This window comes from Dama dama, chromosome 7 (genome assembly GCF_033118175.1).
Source record: "Dama dama isolate Ldn47 chromosome 7, ASM3311817v1, whole genome shotgun sequence".
NCBI classification, from domain to species: Eukaryota; Metazoa; Chordata; class Mammalia; order Artiodactyla; family Cervidae; genus Dama; species Dama dama.
In genome coordinates, this window is record NC_083687.1 from 26,039,139 (window position 1) to 26,056,036 (window position 16,898).

The window sequence follows — 16,898 nt, forward strand, 5'->3', positions numbered from 1 at the left end:
AAGGAAATAGTGGTTTCTGACTACATGCACTCAACATACTCATTCAATCATACTTACCCAGATAGGTGAGTTGTCTCAACTGACTGTCGAAGAACCAGTCACAGCCTTGGTCCTGGCCAGGTGATGGAAGAGATGAGAGGGACCGCCCCACATGACTCCCACACCGTATGAGGATGTCAGGGTAAACCCACACGTCTGTGTGCACCAGCAACAGGTAATTTCCAGGAGCAAAGTTGTCAAATGTTGCTGAGTACTTGAAGTGAGAGAAAAGTACAAAAGTGCTCTTTTAGAAAGGAAAACTCTTGCCAATAAAAGAGTTACAAAGAACAGGATGAAGCAGTTTAGAAACAGGACCATTCACACCAGCTACTTTTCTTGTGGGAAATGGGTTTACTTAAATTTACTGCACAATAATCTCATAACTAGAGCTACAAAAATCATCAAATGTGAGGACTGAAAGCTGTAAGGTTCTTTGTGTGTGTGTGTGTTTTAATCGTTCAATCTAGACTATAGCCCACCAGGCTCCTCTGTCCACGGAACTCTCCAAGCAAGAATACTGGAGTGGGTTGCCATTCCCTTCTCCAGGGGATCTCCTAACCCAGATATTATACCCAGGTCTCCTGCATTGCAGGCAGATTCTTTACCATATTAAAAATTCCATGGACAGAGAAGCCTGGTGAGCTACAGTCCATGGGGTCGCAAATAGTCGGACACGACTGAGTGACTTCACTTTCACTTTCTTTACCATCTAAGCCACCAGGGAAGCCCTCTTGTTTAACAATCTAGAGGAGAAAACCAAAGTTCAGATAAGTGAAGTAATTTGTCTCAGGTCAACCAGTGGGCATAGGCAGAGCCACGTCTAGAATTACCACCCAGTTTTCCCCAAGATTCAAATAGCAGGCATTGGTAGGAGTGCCATTCATTTATAACAGTAACAGCTAACATGGCTGAGCATTTGCCATGTGCTCAGGTATTATTCATATCAAGGTATTCAATCCTTGAAAGGCCCTGGGAACTGTTACTAGTGCTGCCCCCATTTTATAGATGAGGACACTTGAGGCAGGTGGAGGTTCAGTAAATTTTCCCACATCATGAAGTAGGAGAGTGCTGACCAGGGACAGAAACCAAGGTGTCCACCTCCAGAGTCACCATTCTACTGCCTTCACTTCTCCAGAATGTTCTCATGGGAACCTCAAGGGAAGTGGAGAGAGGTGTGCACCCTTCCTGAGAACCCTGGTGAAGCTGTCATAAAGATTCTACTTTGAAATATTGAGGGCAGGAGGAGAAGGGGGCAACAGAGGATGAGATCGTTGGATGGCATTATTGACTCAATGGACATGAGTTTGAGCAAACTCCGGGAGATACTAAAGGACAGGGAAGCCTGGTGTGCTGCATTCCAAGGGGTCACAAAGAGTTGGACTTGAGTGAGCAACTGAACAGCAACAAATGGCACACCTGCCTCCAGCTCCCTAAGAACTAGTCTCATGACCGTTAGGGAGAATGTGTGTGTGTGATGAGACTGAAAGAAAGAAATGTGCTTAAAAGGAAGAAAAGGAGCTGGAGAGAATCCAATGGACTACTTCAGAAAATGCACCCATTTTCCACATGGTTATTCCTACCCTCCCTCCCCTAACCATCTGACTCCTCCAACCTAACAATGGAAAGGACGGACCTTCATGTGCAAGTTACTCTTTGACCACAAGGTGGCAGTGTGTGATGTAAAAATGCCTTGGGAAGATACTTTCTTTTGGCTATGAAACACTTCCCCTGGGGTAGGTTGGTTCTTAACCTGTAACCTAAGACTACAAATCTACAGGATGCTTAGAAGCTGTTTGTCAGTGTATTAATAAAGCTAAATTTTCAGGCAGAATCATGCTGTGTTCAAAGCGAGGTTTAAACAGATTCTACAAGTTTCAAGTTTAAAATAAAAAAAAAAAACAATCATATCTCAAATTCAGGTTACATTCATCTGGCAAAAATTCTGCTGCAGTTTGCTTGATCAGCACCAGAAGATGCTAATACCTGCGGACTATCATGTCGCAGAAGGAAAGTTGGGAACCCCCGGGGAGAGGACTCTACCAGTGAGCGGATGTCAGGGTTACCTGTAGAGCGCTGCTAGTCCAAGCACTCTCAAATCGCAGGGAGTAGGTCTCTTGATCCAAGAGCAGGGCCATCCAGCCATAAGGGTTAGACAGTGTATCATGCACATAACTGACAGTGGTTGTCTTGTTTCTGCTGTCCGTTATGGTTAAATCAGGAGAAACTTTCAGGGCATTGGCTCTAGGGAGATTTAAAAGAAAAAAGTGGGTGGTAAGTTTTTGTCCATCCTGGATCTAAGGCACTCCTCTCCCATCAGCTGTAAGCCATCTCCCATTTTCTCCATTATGTCTCCCCAGTGTCTGTGGGGGCTTTAGAAGTCACACCATGGGTAAAAATGCCCAGTGGGAGAGCACTGTTGGCCCACGTGTGCACCACTCAGATCTGCACTGGCCTGTAACACTCAGATCTTAGGCCACTAATCAATGCCACTCTAATGAGTCCATACAGGCCAGGACTAGATATGATTATTTTAACAGAGAAATGTCCATGGTCAGAATATTGCCATGGCCCAGGTTTATCAGCAGCAAAACACACACTATATAGTTATTAGCTATCTCTCTAGGGAGTAGTGGCTGACGCCCAGAGCCTGATGTGCCTGGATTCCCTCCCCAGCAGGAATGGCCTCAGTAGCTTCCCCAGAACAAAGAGGACCCTGAGTCCTCTCCTGTGGCCTTACATGATCCCCGGGCTCACTCAGTGCCAGGGGGATTTGCAGTTTTGCTTGTTAACAAGGACCGTGACATCCTGAAGTTAGAGACATTTCCTCTTTTCTGTATCCTGCCCCCTGGCATCAGACTCTGCACAAGATGGGTACTCAAACCATATTTGTTATACGAACAAAAGCTCCTTTGGTGGTTCAGTGGTAAAGAGTCTGCCTGCAATGTAGAAGATGCAGGTTCAAACCCTGGGTTGGGAAGATCCCCTAGCGGAGGAAATGGTAACCCACTCCCATATTCTTGCTTGGGAAATCTCACAGACCGAGAGTCTGGCGGGCTACAGTCCATGGGGTTGCAGAGTCAGATACAACCTAGCGACTAAACAATAAACAACAACAATACAAACAAAAACCGCATGGAGGAGCTCTCCCCAAAGCAGTTGGTGCCAACTTCCCAATTTACAGAAAAGTTTTCTAGAAGAATAGCATTTTACCATGAGGAAAATGGAGCCAGAGTATGGTAAATATACCATGTGAGTGTCACAGGTAGAAACAAAGGTTCGGGTTTCTAAAACGTATTCCCCATAGTTCATCCTAGAAAGTGATTTTTTAAGTCTTTACCTGATCATAAATACATTTTCCCACCTGCTTAGACCCTAAAAGAAAGTCAAAGTGACAGAAAAATTAAAGCAAAAGTTTAAAAAAAACCACATAATATGACTGTCCTTCCCCTTTGGTTTAGTTTTCATGAGAATCTTCAACTGTGGCATGTTGCTGCAGGCAGATAATTAAATTCTCAAAGTAGAAGGAAATGAAATGAAGGAGGATGTTGGGTTTTCAAAGTGAGGGGTGGCGTGAGCAAATCAAAAGGCAATTTACAATTGAGTAGCATAGTATAAAGAGGAGACTGGTTTTAGTGTTAAATATTTGGGGACCATTGTTAACTGTGTGTAAACTGGAAGTCTATATCTGCATGAACTAAGTGTATGAATTTTGGGGAATCACTTACTCTCTGTAAGCTTTAATTTCTCTTTTTTCAAATGGAGACAACAGTATGTATCTCCTGTAGCAGCTGTGAAACAACGTGATAATCGATATATTCAATAACCATCTCAAGCCCAGTAAGTCTACCTACAGCTCATTGAAGAAAGAACTTCAGATGTCCCTGGCTTGCCACTCCGTCTAGTTATTTTACTGTCTCAAGGTTTATCCAGGATATTTGGTCATTTAAAAACATGCTCACAACCTCTCATAGGCTTTAGCCCTGGTGATATAGTATTTGATACATATTTCTTGTAAGACTTCACTGGTGGTTCAGACAGTAAAGCATCTGCCTACAATGTGGGAGACCTGAGTTTGGTCCCTGAGTTGGGAAGAAACCCTGGAGAAGGAAATGGCAACCCACTCCAGTACTCTTTTTTTTTTTAAAGTTGGAGGCTAATTACTTTACAATATTGTAGTGGTTTTTGCCATACATTGACATGAATCAGCCATAGATTTACATGTGTTCCCCATCCTGAACCCCCCTCCCACCTCCCTCCCCATCCCATCCTTCTGGGTCATTCCAGTGTACCAGCCCTGAGCACTTGTCTCATGCATCCAACCTAGGCTGGTGATCTGTTTCACACTTGATAATATACATATTTTGATGCTATTCTCTCAGATCATCCCACCCTCACCTTCTCCCATAGAGTCCAAAAGTCTGCTCTATACATCTGTGTCTCTTTTTCTGTCTTGCATATAGGGTTATCGTTACCATCTTTCTAAATTCCATATGTATGTATTAGTATATTGTATTGGTGTTTATCTTTCTGGCTTACTTCACTCTGTATAATGGGCTCCAGTTTCATCCATCTCATTAGAAGTGATTCAAATGTATTCTTTTTAATTGCTGAGTAATATTCCATTGTGTATATGTACCATAGCTTTCTAATCCATTCGTCTGCTGATGGGCATCTAGGTTGCTTCCATGTCCTGGCTACTACAAACAGTGCTGTGATGAACATTGGAATACACATGCCTCTTTCAGTTCTGGTTTCCTCGGTGTGTATGCCCAGGAGTGGGATTATACTCTTGCCTAGAAAATCCCATGGACAGAGGAGCCTGTTAAACTATAGTCCATGGGGTTGCAGAGTCAGACACAACTGAGAGACTTAACTTTCTTTTCTTTCTTTCTTTCTTGTAAAGCAATGTGTTTGTTTCATCTGTTAATAGATAAAAAGGGATAAAGAATACTCAGGGCATTTGGAATAAAAGAACTACTCTTTCCCAGATGTCCCTACACAGCATTCACTGAACCTTTAGAAATCTTGGGGTGGGGACTTCCCTGGTGGTCCAGTGGTTAAGACTGCTTCCACTGCAGAGGGTGCAAGCTTGATCTCTGATGGGGGAACTAAGATCCTGTATGTGGTATGGCCAAAAGAAAAAAAAAAAAACAAACAAATCTTGAGATGGAGGGGCTTCTTCCTCTCTTTGGGTTTGGGGTATGAAGGACCTTTTCTCCTCCCATATATACCAAGATTTAAATTAGAACCAATGGAAATCTGGGCTCATATTCTTAGACTCAAAGTGGATGTGGAGATCATTTGTTCTAACATCCAATCCATTATGGGAATTTCCTCCAGATTTTATCTTGTTATTTCTTCCAGTTATGGACAGTTCACATCCTCAAATTCATTCTCCATTTATGAAATTTATTCCTAAATTTTCATTTCAGACAAGTTCGAGAAGGCTTAATTTTCTTCCTTGTATTGTCTAGCCATCCCCGCTAAATCATTACAAAGACATGAGTCCCAGCATCCCAGAATATCATCCAGCACAATTTGGCTCAACTAATATATTTAATAAATAAAGACAGGCTTCTGGGAAATAAATGTAAAACAAATGTGATAAGAAGAGACAAGTTGAAATCCCAAAGAGGCAAATGAGCTGGCCACCCATGGGTTCCAAGGTCAATATATCAGGCAGAATTTCCCTACAGTCCAGAAAATAATTCCGAGCATTTCAGTTCTGAAAGTGCAGCCCTTCAGCTTTCACAGAGACACTGGCTCTGGAAAATGAATCACAAGACCAAATTCCAAGAAATACTCACTGATAAATCAGAATTTCCATTTAAAAATTTGCAATGAGAAATAAAACTGTCTTTCACATGGTGGTGTTCAACAAATGTTTGTTGAATGAATAAATGAGTGTTAAGTAGATTAGAACATTTTGGCTGTTGGCTGTTTAGTGATGTTTTGTCCCAGGGAAGTCTACCCAGAAAATAACAATAGTGTTAGAACACTTCTTGTAAAGGTATTAATCAAAAGAGATAAGCATTTGATGACAAGTTATCAGATCTTGATACAGTCACCTCATTATCAATAAGATATTTGCCAAGAAGACTTGAACATTTATCTTTAATGATCAGAAAGAAAGCTCCTTCTGACTCTTTAATTCTTCTTCACTTTCTACCATAAGGGCAGTGTCATCTGTGAATCTGAGGTTACTGATATTTCTCCTGGCAATCTTGATTCCAGCTTTTGCTTCATCCAGTCTGGCATTTCAAATGATGTACTCTGCATACAAGTTAAATAAGCAGGGTGACAATATACAACTTTGAAGTACTCCTTTGACTATGCCAAAACCTTTGACTGTGTGGATCATGACAAACTGTGGAAAATTCTTAAGGAGATGGAACTACCAAACCACCTTACCTGCCTCCTGAGAAATCTGTATGCAGGTCAAGAAGCAACAGTTAGAACTGGACATGGAAAAACAGACTGGTTCCAAATTGGGAAAGGAGTAGCAAGGAGTCGGACATGACTGAGTGACTGAACTGAACTGAGTGGTCAGAAAACCTCCTCTGCACACATGTAAGCAACTGCACTAACAGTGGGCCTGGCTTAGGAAAATGCCAAGATTTCCTTATGAACTTAGATTTCTTCTATCCAAGTGGGGTGTTCTCAGTTAAACTATTTTTAGATTAGAATTCTGGTTTTATTTTTAACTATAGACCAAAAGAATTCTATTTATTCAAATGCATCCATCTGTTCACATTTAATTCCTCTGGTCTATATGTTGTCACTTTCTTTGCCTTACCAACCCATATTTTGTCATTCTTCTCTTAAGACATCATGTTTATGTCCAGAAATACTTCATTCCAGCACTGTGGCCTCAAGAATCCCCCTGGTCACTTTGATGAGACTTAATTATTTCTTAATTTTCTATCAGTATCACATTTACAAATCAGTTTTAGGATCTAATTTATCCAGATTCCATGACTATAGATCATAATAGCAATTACTGAAGGAGTCCTTTTCAGGCCATACTCCCTAGTATCTAAAGACCCCTATACACATGACCCTGTTTTCAAATGCTAACATCAACTCAGTTCTATTTGTCTTTGGGACTTCTGTAGCTTCTTTTTGATCCCCTTCTTCCAACCCGTATCCAACCTGATGCTAACTCCTTGACCAACTGGAGAACCAACCATAGCACATTGAGATCCCAAATCATTCTTTCCTCCTCCTTCTTCATGCATTGCTTGGATTCTATCAAGCTGCCCCATCTATCTCAACAGAGGTTCATATGGGACACAATTTCACAGGCATTTGTGGACAGCATGAGCTTTCTTTAGGGCGATACAAGTAGAGAAGGAGGTTATCAAATATTCCTTTATCACAGTTGGTAGTGGAAAGGGTCTCATGGTGCATTCTGAAAACCAAACCTGAATGGGAAAGACCAGTCTTCCAGGAGGCAAGATGCCTTGTGTTGACCATCACCCCGAGGGCCAAAAATTTGTAGTTAAATCAGCTCCCATCCTTCTAGGCCAAATGCCAGCAGTGACAGTGGTGGGCTCTTCTGAAAAGCACCCAAAGAACATTCAGAATAGAATACCATGAAGAGAATTTACCAACCATAATTACGACAATTTTCTCTTGCCCTAAATAGCCACTAATTTCCCTGTGCCCTAAATAGCCACCAATCTCCCTCTCTTTACTGTTAATGAAGCAAAGGAGCACACTGAAGTATTTCTAATTTGGAGGAGCCAAGGGAGTCTGCATGGGCCATTAGCAGCAGAGAGCTTCATTACTAGGGGAAGAAGTCTCTCCCTGAACTTCGCGTGGCTTTATGTGCAAGAAATCAGGAGGCAACCAGTCCATTTGAAATGTTAACCCTTACCTTGGTGTCAACAACAGCTCCTGGATACAATCAAAAAGACAAGAAAACTACAAGCTTTTCCTTTTCTATGAAGGAGAATAATTTTTTTTTTTAATCACCAAGCCTATTTTTAATTCAGGGGCATTGTCCTTTAGAAATATAACAGTATCACTTGATAAAACTCTCCAACCAAAGCCCCAAGTTATAATACTAGTTGCATCAACAGTTCTGTAATTTAGTGCCCAGATACTATGTGGAACTGTTGAGTGTATACTGCCCACAGAGGATTTGTTAGGCAATCAACAATACCAATGAGAACAAATATTAACTCCCCGGTTTGTGTTTACCATTAGCTTACTTTTCCTGAGGGTCCATATCTCTGTGTATTAAGACAAACACTTCACTGAGCTCTAAATGCCTATATTTGGAACAATTGTGAAGTAAACTCCCTATAATTATGCATTTTCTAAGCCAACACATCATAATAACTAGCCCCAAATGGTGCTGTCGGCATCGCCTGGATATTCATGCTTGCCGATGTTCCTCTCATCTTTTACTGCACAAAGAAGACAAAATCAAAATGTGGAGCACAGCCAACAGATTTCTGTGGCATTATTTTTCTCGAGCATCTTTAAAATACACTGGACTCCTAAGGAGTCCTTGTCAGAAGCTCTCCATGTCCTTTGTTTTGAAGTCTTATTTTTGCATAAGTAGCCCATCCTACACAGATTGCTAACTAACTGTGCTATCCCCTTGCTTCTGTGGCTTGTAAATAAACTGCCTCTCTCCATTGGTAAATAACAATAACACATACATTTTTAACAAAAAAAAAAGAAGACTTTGTCAGAGGATGACTATTCTATCTACTGATCTGCCATCACCCAGTAATATCTGATATGTATCAATAAGAAGTCTTCCGTATATAGTCTTATTGATTGAGAAACAAATATTTCTCCTTCTGAGTAAGAAACCTAAAAAGAGAAAAGAAATTATAACCCTCAGTCTTTGTCCCAAACTTGTAACAATCCTTAAATTCACATAAAAAATAGAACAAGTACAGAGATGCAAGATATGCGATTTAATAATCTTGCATTTCTTGGGATCCCTCGTACACTGTTAGGGCTTCCCTGGTGGCTCAGATGGTAACGAATCTGCCTGCAATGCAGGAGACCCAGGTTTGATCCCTGGGTTAGGAAGATCCCCTGGAGAAGAGAACAGCAACCCACTCCAGTATTCTTGCCTGAAGAATTCCACAGACAGAGGAGCCTAGAGAGCTACATTCCATAGGGTCACAAAGAGTCAGACACGACTGAATGACTAACACTTTCACTTTCACTGTACCCACACACTGCTAGTGGGAATGTAAGCTCGTGCAGCCACTGTGTAAAACAACACAGAGGTTCCTTAGAAAACTAAAAATAGAATTATCATATGATCCAGCAATCCCACTGCTGGGCATATATCTGGAGAAAACTATAATTCAAAAAGATACAAGCACCCCTATGTTCATAGCAGCACTATTCACAATAGCCAAGACATGGAAACAACCTAAATGCCCATTGAAAGATGAATGGGTGAAAATTCTTTTTATGGCCAGTGGAATACTACTTGGCCATAAAAAGGAATGAAATAATACCATTTGCAGCAACATGGATACAGCTAGAGGTTATCATACTAAGTAAACTAAGTCAGAAAGAGAAAAACAAATACCGTATGATATCACTTAAATGTGGAATCTAAAATATGGCTCAAATGAACTTATCTATAAAACAGAAACAGATTCATAGACATAGAGATCAGACATGTGGTTGCCAAGGGAGTAGAAGGAAAAAGGATGGACTAAAAGTTTGAAGTTGGTAGATGCAAGCTATTACATTAAGAATGGATAAACAACAAGGTCCTAATGTACAGCACAGGGAAGTATATTCACTATCCTGTGGTAAACCATAATGGAAAAGAATATTTACAAAAAACATATATATGTGTATAACTGAGTCACCTTGCTATACAGCAGAGATTGGCCCAATATTGTAAATCAACTATACTTCAACAAAAAAATAATAATCCTTGCATTTCTGGCAGGTATACCCTGACATCATGGGTCCTCCACGATGGAGGATCCAAAGTCATCCTCCATGACTTTGCTGATGTATATTTCTGTTTATCTTTTCAGAGTCAGCTAAAGCAATAATAATTGATTGTCAAGTCCCAAAATCAACCTAGCATCTCCTCAAACATAGTATTTACAGTTTTTGCTACATACTTGGCAAAAATTCTTGCCTGTTACACCTTGATCCTTGAAGAGAAGCAGTAGCTATCTATACTCTGTCTGCCCATACTTTAGATACTATTGCATCTCTAGCTTAATCTGTGGGATGAAGTTGGTATGGCTATCTCAGAACATGAGAATACTATCCTTAGAGCTATGTAACCACAAGGCAGACAACTACCTGTCAGGAATATTGAAAAACAATTCCATGCAGGGAGGTAGTTACAAAGCCCACCCTCCCTTTTGTATCTATGCATGTCTGGTACTGGTAGGACTGACAGACATCCACCCACGAGTTTATCACCAACCCTTCTTCCCAACTCCATGTTCAGTGACATCATGATGTGAGCCTTATCCCAGTCATGTGAGAGTATTTTCACCAAGGAATTAGGCAAATGCTACAAATCAGGCTTTTTATTCTAGTCGCAAAACAGGCACCAGCACACCCCTGGGCCCCTTTATTATTCATGAAATTTAATAACCGTGGAGTATTGTTGATACTGTTCCTTGGTTTGGGCTCCATTTTTATGTTTAGCTCTTCTTCTATTTTACTTCTGTAACCTCTGCTGCCTAGAGAGGATAAAACTTCTTGGAATTTCCCTGTCTCACATGGGTTTTTTGGTGTTGTTTTTTTTTTTTTTTTTTTTTTTTTTTGAGAACTGAAAAGATACCATTAGTGATGCTATGCCTATTTATCCCTAGGAAGAGAGTTAGGCGATTGTTAGAGGAAAAGCTAGGCCACAATTTCCATCTGAACTCTTCTTTACTTTTACATTCACAGAGGCAGGGGGTGCCTCGTACTCTGAATACTGACACATTAAGAGCAGTTCCATAGGTAAACACTGAATGTAAGCTCTACAGGAGAGGATATTAAGCAAGATCTAAGAATCAAGGTGATCAACAACAACATTAACCCTTTCTTTTCTAGGAGAAACAGGAAGGAAGCAACAGAAACCACTGGGGGCATGAGTGAATCAAAAACTGTCCGGAAAGACTCCAGATTCCACGACTTTCTGGGAGGTTTCTGGATCAGTGTGATGTCTCGTGACTATTGGAAAGTGTTCCCTATCTTTCAAGAATTGGATTAAGTTTCATTTGAACAAACTTAATTCCCTTGCCAGGCATTTGTTTCTCAGAAACATAATCATCTATATTTTATTCTATTAGTAGTAAGTTTATATGTTTTTTTATCAATCATAAATGTAGAGACTTTCGAAAGACAACATTTACTGAGCACTTACTACATTCCTGACAATGACCCCATGAGTGAAGTAACATTTTGCTCTTTTTACTGTCTTGAGAACTGAAGCATAAAGAAGTGAAGTAACTTGTCCAGGAACATACCTAGGAAGTGGCAGAGGGAGGGTGGTTTATGATTTATACCCACAAATGATTCTTAATTACTTCTTTATTCTTCAGCCTTTGAAAAATAATTTCAAACATATGCATATAGCCAGACTTTCTTTTATGTACTTCCTATTAAAACTCAGAAGGACTGGTTGGCCAACCTACAACATCTTGTAAACTCTTTTAATTTCCCCCACATTCGGTTCAGTACATAATTGGAAGACAGATCAAGGCTTGATTTACTGATTTTTGAATAAATCTGTGTCAACTGAAGGAGCTGTAGAGTGCTCTAAACCAAAAAAACAAATAATTCCCAGATGGTAATTGTGAAAGTTGGTTCTCATTCTCCCCATCACAATTCTGTGCATCTATACCACCAGGAAAAGAAAATGTTTGCAAATGTATGCAAACTGCTATTTCAGTAGGGGTGGGGTAGGGGCAGGGTGGAGAAGAAATCAGCTGTTAAAATAAATTATCTGATCAACTGACAGCCCCAGGCAATCAAAAGCCCAGAAGACATTATGAAAGGATATTCTTAAGTATTTGATGTTTCTAGGAATTTTAGAAATAAAGACTTAGGATAGTATTTTAATCCTGGATCTTCTAAAGAAAAGTTAAGTGCTGTGGACTCCTCATAAATAGGTCCTAAGAGAGAAATGGACAATAAGAACATGAGAGGAAGATCTGGGGGAGCCCAGATCATTTCTTAAATGATATTTATTTATTCAATACTAATTTTATTGAGTCACTTTATGTTCAGCATGGTATTGGGTACCATAACAGAAACAAACAAAAAAAATCCCACTATCCTTGTCCTACTTACCATGAATGAAAAGGGAGGGGTGATTTATAAGCTATGTAGGAGCTGTGAGTATTGATTAGAGAAAGTATAGAGAGCCAGCACACAGCAGGGATACAAAGCTGTGCAGAAAGCTCGGGGAAGCTCACCAGAGTTAACTACTTTCATGCTGAGTTCATGGAAGCTGAACCTTATGGATTGAAAAACACAAAGAAGTTGAGTGTAGCTGAGGCTTAAAATTTAGGGAAAGGAGGGCAGAGCATTAAGAAACAATCCTAGAAGTAGAACACAAACAGGAGTAGGTCATGAAGTACCCTTGAGACATTAAAAATGGTAGGCTTTCACTGGGAGGCACTGGGAAGGCCCTGATGAAGTCTCAAGCAAGGGAAAGCATGGATGGCAGGACCAGATCTGATCTACAAAGACTCACAAGTTTAAGGATAGGATCCCAGAAAGGTGGCAAGCTAAGTGGCTGCTGCAGTTAAACAGGTGGGATCTGAGTGTCAACTTGGACTAGAGAAGTTGAGAAGGAGAGAAGTAATAAAACTCATAAGGGATTTTTTTTTAGGAGGTGAAATGGACTGGACATGGTAGGTGATTTCTGTGAGCAGATGAGTCAAGGATAACTCCCATCTCTGGTTCAGGTAATTGAATCATTTGTCTGAACACCCAGAGATTCTTAACACCCAATAGGTCCATGGAATAAAGAACTTAAGTTTGGTTTTGACAGGTTGTGTTTGAGATGGCTGCTGAATACTCTAACGGAAATATTGAAAGCACTACTGCTCAACAGAAATACAATGCAAGCCATAAATGCAAGCCACAGATAGAACCTTAAATTTTATCACAGCCATATTGAAAAATCTAAAAGAAACAAGTAAAATTAATTTAGTAATATATTTAACCCAATATATTCAAAATCTTATCATTTCAAGATAATCAATATAAACAAATCATTGAGCTATTTTGCATTCCTTTTTTCATACAAAGTCTTAGAAACAAGATGCATAATTTACAGTTACAGCATAATTCCATTTGGACGAGCCACATTTCACATGTTCAGTGGCCACCTGTGGTGAGTTGGATCCTAAGGGCAGTTGGATAAATGGGTCCGGACTTCCAAAAAGCAGCATCAGTGAATGTCAACTGAGGCTATGAAACAGTCCAGATCATTCGGGAAGAGCATAACTTGAAAGCTTCTTGAAGAATCTTAAGGAACACTAGCATCGAAAGGTCAGGAAGAAAAGCTTACAAAGGAGGTCTAGAGGAGCACACAATAACCTGCTAGTGACATGATCCTTGTCCCAGGTAAGCATCTCTGTACAGAAGAAATTTAGGATCAATAAATCCAGGGACTATGTGAGCCATTTTGCCATGACAAGGCCTCTGGAGCAAATGGTGCTGACATATTTCTGAAATGAGGTCCTGACTTATACTGGTAGAGCTACCATTTCTTGGTCTTATCAGGAAGGATGCGGTTGAGAGAAAGAGATTGGCAGAAATAGAAGTCAGGAAAGAAGTGCTATCCTGAACACCAGTAGCCCCTTAAGAAAGCACGTTTTAGAACTTGCGAGTGAGAGAGCTCACCCAGACTAAACATGTCATTATTTTTAACAAAACAGAACATAGACTCTGCCTTGTAGACGGTTGGAAATTTCCCTTCACCAAAATATTAATTATTATTGCCAACTTTAAACATTTTTATGCCTTGGTCAACACAACTGTGAGGATGAAGTCAGAGGAAGCTACGAAACCAGAAGAGCCACAAATGTGGGCACCCATCACTCTTGGAAAAAGTAGTGAGGGAAGGTTGTCAATGTCAAACACAGAACCTATAGTGAACATGGACCAGGAGGACCCTCCGAGGAAGAGATCACACCCCAAGTACTCAATTGTTAGTTAGGGGGCAGGGGTGCCCCGTTTAGACAGCTGTGTAGACCTCACACTACCTTCTAGGCACCTGGGCTGTAGAGGCAGGAGGGGGCTAAATGTTGAAAGGAAAGAGGGCAGGGTCCATGTGCCACATCAGATCCCCATCAGCAAGCAACCCCAAAAGGTGGGAACTGTGAGAGCTTTGCAAATCAACTCTTAGGGTACACACTCCAGGGAAAATAGCACAGCAAATTAATCCTTTCTCCACGAAATGCCACAAAGGTTGTATCTACATGGAATTCAAATTGCTCATTAGCTCTGACATGTTCCTAATGAGGTTATAATGCTCTGGGACAGAGATCAAGTCACTGAACACAAATAACTAGGGATAGAATCTGGAAAGATCAAGTTAGAAAGACCTGAGGGCACTGCTTCTAAAACTTGAGTATAAATTCCCCAGGGGTCCTGACTCAGGACGTCTAGGGTGAGTTTGAGATTCCCTGCATCTAGTCCCAGGTCAAACCAATGCACTCTGACTAGCAAGACCTTAGAGATCATCTAACCTAACCATCTTGCCCCAGAGATGAGGACACAGGGCTAAGAGACTCATAAATGGGAGTGTGCTGAGCCTCCCTTGGGCTTGGAGTCATTGAGCATCTGTCCACAGATCTGTGAATCAACCTGAAAATGTTTAAATAGAAGCCTAGGGTGTAGGGTGACCAACTATCTTGGTTTTCTCAAGACTGAAGGGGTTTCTGGGACATGAGATTTTTTATTTTAAAACCAAGAAAATTCCAAACAAACCAAGGCAAGTGTTTCACCTTAGTAGGGGTCTTCTGAATCTACTCTGAATATAGTATCAGGATTATTCTCTTTTAGACCTTGTCAGTCCTTGAGTGTTGGGAGCATGGCTTGCTGCCAAAGCAAGCACCTAGGTGTCCTGCCCTGAAGACCTCCAAGAACGGATGCTCAGAAGGATTACAACTGCAGAGGCTTCTAATGCCACACCGCTAAATGCCGCCTTCAGAGACAGTCTCCCAGTAGGTTTTCAAGTAAGACATAGAAAAGGAATATCAAGAACCCAGAGAAATCAGTGTTATACAAGCACATAATGTTCTTTTTAACTACACAAATCTATGTTTTCATTAAAAAAATCATGCATATAAGAAATAAATGGTTCACTTTTGTAAACCTCAAAATTCTCATTAAAAACATCTTTGTTAAAATCACAAAAATAATAAAAATCAGGATGCATCCCTAAGAATGAAAGGCATGCTCTGCATAATCAAAATGATTAGAAACGAAAACATATTGCTCCATACAGTTATTTTACTCACTGGAATTAGGTCCATTAACATTAGATATAATAACAAACAGCTTGAAAAGCAAAAGTGGAACATTTTCAGACAATTTCATGCTAGCAGGGTATTACTAAGGTGTCTAAAATAGATAAGATGGCATATGCATTCAGAATGCAGACTTAGTGCAAACCTGACCATACTGACTCCCTCTCTGTGGAGTTTACCTGTTTAAGTAAGATGCCAGCATGATCTGGCTGAAGCACCTGACTTAATATTCATGAAGTTAGGACACTTAAAACAAAGGAGAGAAAGGAGTGTGACTAATTATATACAATGCATTTGAAATAGGTAAAAGATAGAATCCTAGTCACTCAGCAATCATTACCTGGAAATTAAAGGGGACAGTAGCAATCCTATTACACATTATAAACAGCCCAGCTCCTGACTTAATGGTAGTTTGAGTAGCATAAACAAGGAGTTCTTGCTCCAATATTAAATAGGATGTGCATTGTACAAATCCAATAGTTCACAAAATTAACAAGGAAAATGAACTGGTGTGAAGCAACTTCATAACTAATAGGGAGCATCAGCAATGCTTCCCTGGAGCACAGCAAACACTTAAAAAGAGCTCAGGGAGAGCAGGTGCATATAAATGTGAATGGACATTATCAGAATTTATTAATACGCCTCTTAATTTAAATATATTTCAATTTCTTGTTGGTTGCAAGTATTTTTTGAGAGGAAATTATTAACTCAAAATGCCAATAAGTGGTCAAGGGCTATGAGATGTGGTCCACCATTATTGAAAATTAGCTGTCATTTAAATCAGCCTAAACTACCATAAATTTATGATATGACAGCTGTCAAAATTATCCCATATCACTTCTGTAGAACTAAATACACCAAACAGAATCTGGAAAACAATTTCACTTCTACAAATATCAACAACCTGAATGATATATACATGTCCACTGACAAGCCAAAATGTAGAGTTAATTTAACTTACAAACCAATAGACATCCGATGAAAGAGAACATTTTCCTCACAGACACTGCCATGGACAAGCTGGCTGAAGCTGGCTTTGACCACACAAGAAGCTGGAAGTGTTTCCATAGAAGCAAGAATGTGACTTCTATTTTTACCAGACAGAGACCCATCCAAGTCTTCCAAAATGGCTGCATGAGGAGATGGAAACGCTAACAAGTTTGGAGAGTTCATAAACTTCAACTGGTTGGTCTTCACAGTAAATCCACCTATAAGTTGGAAGAAAGCCTGTGACTCAAAGGCACAAAAGAATGTGATCACAAATGGCAACTGAAGTCACTGAGTTATTTTCAGTATTTTTAAATTGCATATTTATACAGTTTAACAATTTGCTCACTTATTTGTCCAGGAAAAAATATATATCTTGAG

General features: G+C 40.2%; 1 protein-coding gene across 1 annotated transcript in view; it reads right to left on the reverse strand.

Moving 5' to 3' along the window:
- PKHD1 (PKHD1 ciliary IPT domain containing fibrocystin/polyductin) overlaps positions 1–16,898 on the reverse strand; it is a 428,428-nt gene that overhangs the window by 205,743 nt on the left and 205,787 nt on the right. Inside the window, exons 47-49 of the mRNA XM_061146900.1 lie at positions 16,492–16,738; positions 2,103–2,280; positions 58–253 (exon numbers count right to left, since the gene is read on the reverse strand). Of these exons, the coding sequence (XP_061002883.1) occupies positions 58–253; positions 2,103–2,280; positions 16,492–16,738 (621 nt within the window). The remainder of the gene's footprint in view (positions 1–57; positions 254–2,102; positions 2,281–16,491; positions 16,739–16,898) is intronic.